This window comes from Musca domestica, unplaced genomic scaffold (genome assembly GCF_030504385.1).
Source record: "Musca domestica strain aabys unplaced genomic scaffold, Musca_domestica.polishedcontigs.V.1.1 12, whole genome shotgun sequence".
Classification (NCBI taxonomy): Eukaryota; Metazoa; Arthropoda; class Insecta; order Diptera; family Muscidae; genus Musca; species Musca domestica.
Genome location: NW_026712155.1, coordinates 16,141,244 through 16,145,464, shown reverse-complemented (window position 1 = coordinate 16,145,464; position 4,221 = coordinate 16,141,244). Strand labels below are relative to the sequence as shown.

The window sequence follows — 4,221 nt, the reverse complement described above, 5'->3', positions numbered from 1 at the left end:
TCCATTGTGACACATAGAGCGACTGCAAAATTAGGAAAGTTTTATTTTTTTTAGTCCCTTTGGATCCCTAAATGTACATCTTCATAACAATAAGCTTAAATTCTGACCGATTGTCATATTTTTACGCGATTTGTTTAGATTTTATCCTCTTCTGGAAAGAGACCATTCCGAATTGATGGGAGTTGTGAAAATCAGTCCAGCGGTTTATAATTTTGGGCTGTGTAAGAACTGATCCAAATATAGTTTACTATGTCGGGGACCAATATTTCAAGGTGTTACATAATTTTTGGCCCAATCAAACTTATAATACCCCCAACATGTAGCGTTGTAGGGTATAACAATTTTAGAATATATTTATGAGGACGTCCTGTGAAGAAAATATCGGCGACCAAATTTTGCAAGTTCCACGAATTTTTTATTGAAGTCCTTAAAAAAAAAATCTTGTATATTCACGATTTTTGGCTGGAGTTCATTAAAAATACTCGATGTTTGGTCATAATGTCCTTAAATCTGATTTTTACAACAAATCCGTTATTATGGGCAGGAGATCGTTGGTATCCCAATAGATTTTTTTTAATTTTTCTAAATTTTGTAACATAATGGCCTACAAATATGTATTTTGGGATCTTAAAAGGTAGACGAATCTAGATGCAGTTGCATACTCGCCTACATCCCGGCAACTCAAAATTTGCAGTATTTCAGAGAAATTCAATGTTTTTATAATTTTATGCTATTCCATTGTGAAAATCACATAAAGTCGGATGTGTCGGAGCTCAACTTCAATAAATCCAATTTAAAAATTCAAATTTAAAATCTTATAATAATACATTGTAACATTCATATTACCAGTGAATGTTAGCCAAATTCTTAATACAACGCTTTAGTCAAAAAGCCATTGGCCAAAGGATACACTCAACAATATTCGTCTCGCATAATTTCAATACAACATATTGAGAATTAAAATAAATATAGATATATCCCAGTTACAAAAAAAATATAACAAATGTACTTACCTAATGATATTTTATTGAAACAATCTGTCACATTAGTAATCTCTGCTCTGCAGTTCCAACATTTGTATTTGTTACACTTTCTTTAACTTGAAATTATTACAAATCTCCAACGGACGCACCACCAACGCACACATATGCACAAGGCGAAGGCACACAAATTCACACACACACACATATATGTAGTGTGAAATCCTTATGGAAACATGCGTTCCATTTTGTTCTTTTCATTTTAGTGATTATACATGAGGGAGTTGATGACTGACTATGCCTGCTGAGTTCTGGTGTTTTGTTTTTTCTTTATTTGGGGAAAAACTTCAATCCACAATGCTGCCTTGGTCCACATATTCTCGTAACGTATTCACTCGAAGGCATCTGTCTAATGAAAATATGAACTTAACTGTGTGGCACCAACCAACCAACAAACAAATGAATAAACAAAGAAAAAAAAAAAAAAAAAGATCGAATGATTTATGTGACTTTTGTATGATTTTTTATTCTGATAATATTGTGTTTCCCCTGGGAGGACGAAAAGGCGAAATCCATTATTCACATATATAATAATAAATAAATATATATAAAGATGTGCAATATGGGATGAGCAATGTTAAAGATTTATATTAAATATCAAAATTTAGATATAAAAACTGTTTTTTGTCTGTGATAAACTTTCTAAGGCCCTTTAGATAACAGGGTATATTTAATATTTAATCTAAGATTAAAATCTATAAAAAATTATGAACCACACGTTTTGGGACAGTATGATTCTCAGTGGAAAATCTTCCTCTCCAGAGACTATGCGGTGTTCTTACCCTTTTTAAAGAACTTCTGGTCTTCTATGAGAGAAGACTTTTTTTGTGGTCTTCTACGAGAGAAGACCTTCTTTTGGTATCCTATGAGAGAAGTCTTTCTTCTGGTCTACTATGAAAGAAGACATTCTTCTGGATTTTTATGAGAGATGACCTTCTGATCTCCTACAAGAGAAGACCTTCTTCTGGTCTGCTATGAGAAAAGGTCTCCTTCTGGTCTCCTATGAGAGAAGACCTTCTTCGTGTTTCCAATGAAAAAAGACATTCTTCTGGTCTCCTATGCGAAAAGACATTCTTCTGGTCTTCTGGACCTTCTCGTCTTCCATGAGAGATCCTTTGGTCTTCCATGAGAAGTCCTTCCTCTGGTATTCTATTAGAAGCAGAGATGGTCCGAATGGGAAAATTTTAGGTTTTCGACTGTAACAAAGTTGTAAACGTCGAAAACGTCATAAAGCTGTATAAAAAGTATGAAATGTATTTAACGTCATAAACCTGAAAAATGCTGTGTTATAATCATTATTATGGTCAATTTCTCAAGCTCTTGTTACTAAAAAGATTCAGTAAGTTTTTATACATAATTTACGTTGTTAAAAATGATTTATTTAAAATAATTGGAAAACTTTGAATTTGTATGAAACAAATTTCAAATGTATATTGCTGATAGTACCCACGATACTATATAATCACAACTTATATAATATGAACACATGTAAGATTCTCAAAATTTAGACTTTTATAAAATCTACTTTTTGTGATCTTGATGTTTTTTAAATAAAACATTTAAATTTAATTAAATGAATCATAAAATATACAAAATACATAGCACGCCATCTACAAAATGTCGCGTATACTGTTTGATGTGTTTTTCATTGCATTTGTGCATGTTAACAAATTGAACTGACATATGTCAACCAAAAAACGCCAAAAACAAATTAGTTTGAGCGGGAGATAAAACTACCTTTCAACAATTACAAAAATTTTATATATTTTAAAATGTTAAAAAGTCCGAGTGATGAACAACAACCAGAGGGGTTTGGACAAAGTTCTGGAGCAACCGGTGGTAGGCCCCTTCATCCATATTGGTACGGATATACAAAAATAAGTGAACGAGGAAAAGCTATTGCCCAGTGCAATAGGTGCAAGCAATTAATCCGCAACACGGCTATTAACAGAATGCAGTCACATCGGTAAGTACTCAATATTAATATTAACACAACGATTATTTATAAATGCGTTTTTGGATTTTTAGGAAAAAATGCAATGTTGAACAGATTGACGAGGACAACGGAAGTGATTTACTTGAAGCGGGTATATCCCAAAAAAATGTAAGCATGAATTCGTTTTCAATTTACATGTATTAAAATATCACTATTACTTTCAGTTGTCATGTACACAGACATCAAATACTCAAACTACTATTAAGGATTTTTTTCGTAAAATCGACAAGAAAGACAAAGCTCAACTCGACATTCGTACTGCCAGATTTTTTTTTCGCTTGTAACATTCCTTTTGTTGCAGCAGGTAATCAATTCTTCAAAGATTTTTGCAAAGGAATGCAACCATCGTACAAACCACCAAGCAGAAAAAGGATAGCTGGACCACTATTGGATGCAGTGCATAAGGAGCAAATCGATTTGAATGCGAAATTTTTAAAAGAAGGTACATATTCCGTACTTCTTATTGACGGATGGAAAAATTCAGCATTAAACACAAAAAATGTCGCAGCATTACTGCACAACTGTGATCACAGATTTTTTTGGAATCTTACGACTTTTCATACCTGAGAGAAACTTCAGAAAATCTCACTGAAATGGTGAAGAAAGCTGCCAGTTTAGCCAAAGATCGATACAAAGTTGAAGTTTTCGCTGTAGTCACAGATAATGCTGCCAATATGGTATCAATGGGCCGGAATGTTGGGCTGATTCATACAACGTGTAATGCCCACATCGGCAATTTGCTATCCAAAGATATCATCAAGAATTTTGGTATTCGTTTCGAGTTAAATTATCTTTGTGCGACTGGGAATAGCCAGAGGCGATCTACGCGGCTACAGTCTCAACAAAACGATGATGTATTCGGTATGTTGGAGGACGAAGTTACTGAAAACTCTTCAATACTTGGAAAAGTACATAAAATTCTTAATGAATTTAAAAAAGTACATATTGAAAGAAAGTTGTCAATGCTTGGAGGAACCAAAGCGAAGTTACCATGTGCAACAAGATGGTGCAGTGAGCGTGATGGACTTTTTTGGTTGATAAACAACATTTCCAAAATGAAGCAAATATCTGCAGAAACTAACACTGATGGAAAACCCTTGGTCAAATCCTATATAATTGAGCTGCTCTATAAGGAGGACTTTATTCAATCCGTTAAGGAACTATTTGATCTTTTGAATCCTGTAG

General features: G+C 33.5%; 1 protein-coding gene across 1 annotated transcript; it reads left to right on the top strand.

The window, feature by feature from the left end:
* Positions 1 to 2,768: 2,768 nt before the first annotated feature.
* LOC105262098 (uncharacterized) lies at positions 2,769 to 3,540 on the top strand. The gene is made up of 3 exons (XM_011295984.2): positions 2,769 to 3,006; positions 3,069 to 3,144; positions 3,201 to 3,540. The coding sequence occupies exons 1-3, from the start codon at positions 2,813 to 2,815 to the stop codon at positions 3,318 to 3,320; spliced, it is 390 nt and encodes a 129-aa protein (XP_011294286.2). The 5' UTR covers positions 2,769 to 2,812; the 3' UTR covers positions 3,321 to 3,540.
* Positions 3,541 to 4,221: the final 681 nt, after the last annotated feature.

What these genes read in the sequence shown, in the direction of transcription:
- LOC105262098 (XM_011295984.2), top strand. Translation starts at nt 2,813, where the DNA reads ATGTTAAAAAGTCCGAGTGATGAACAACAACCAGAGGGGTTTGGACAA. An exon ending in AACAGAATGCAGTCACATCG is followed by an intron (nt 3,007 to 3,068) that starts GTAAGTACTCAA and finishes TTGGATTTTTAG; the next exon opens with GAAAAAATGCAATGTTGAAC. An exon ending in CGGGTATATCCCAAAAAAAT is followed by an intron (nt 3,145 to 3,200) that starts GTAAGCATGAAT and finishes TATTACTTTCAG; the next exon opens with TTGTCATGTACACAGACATC.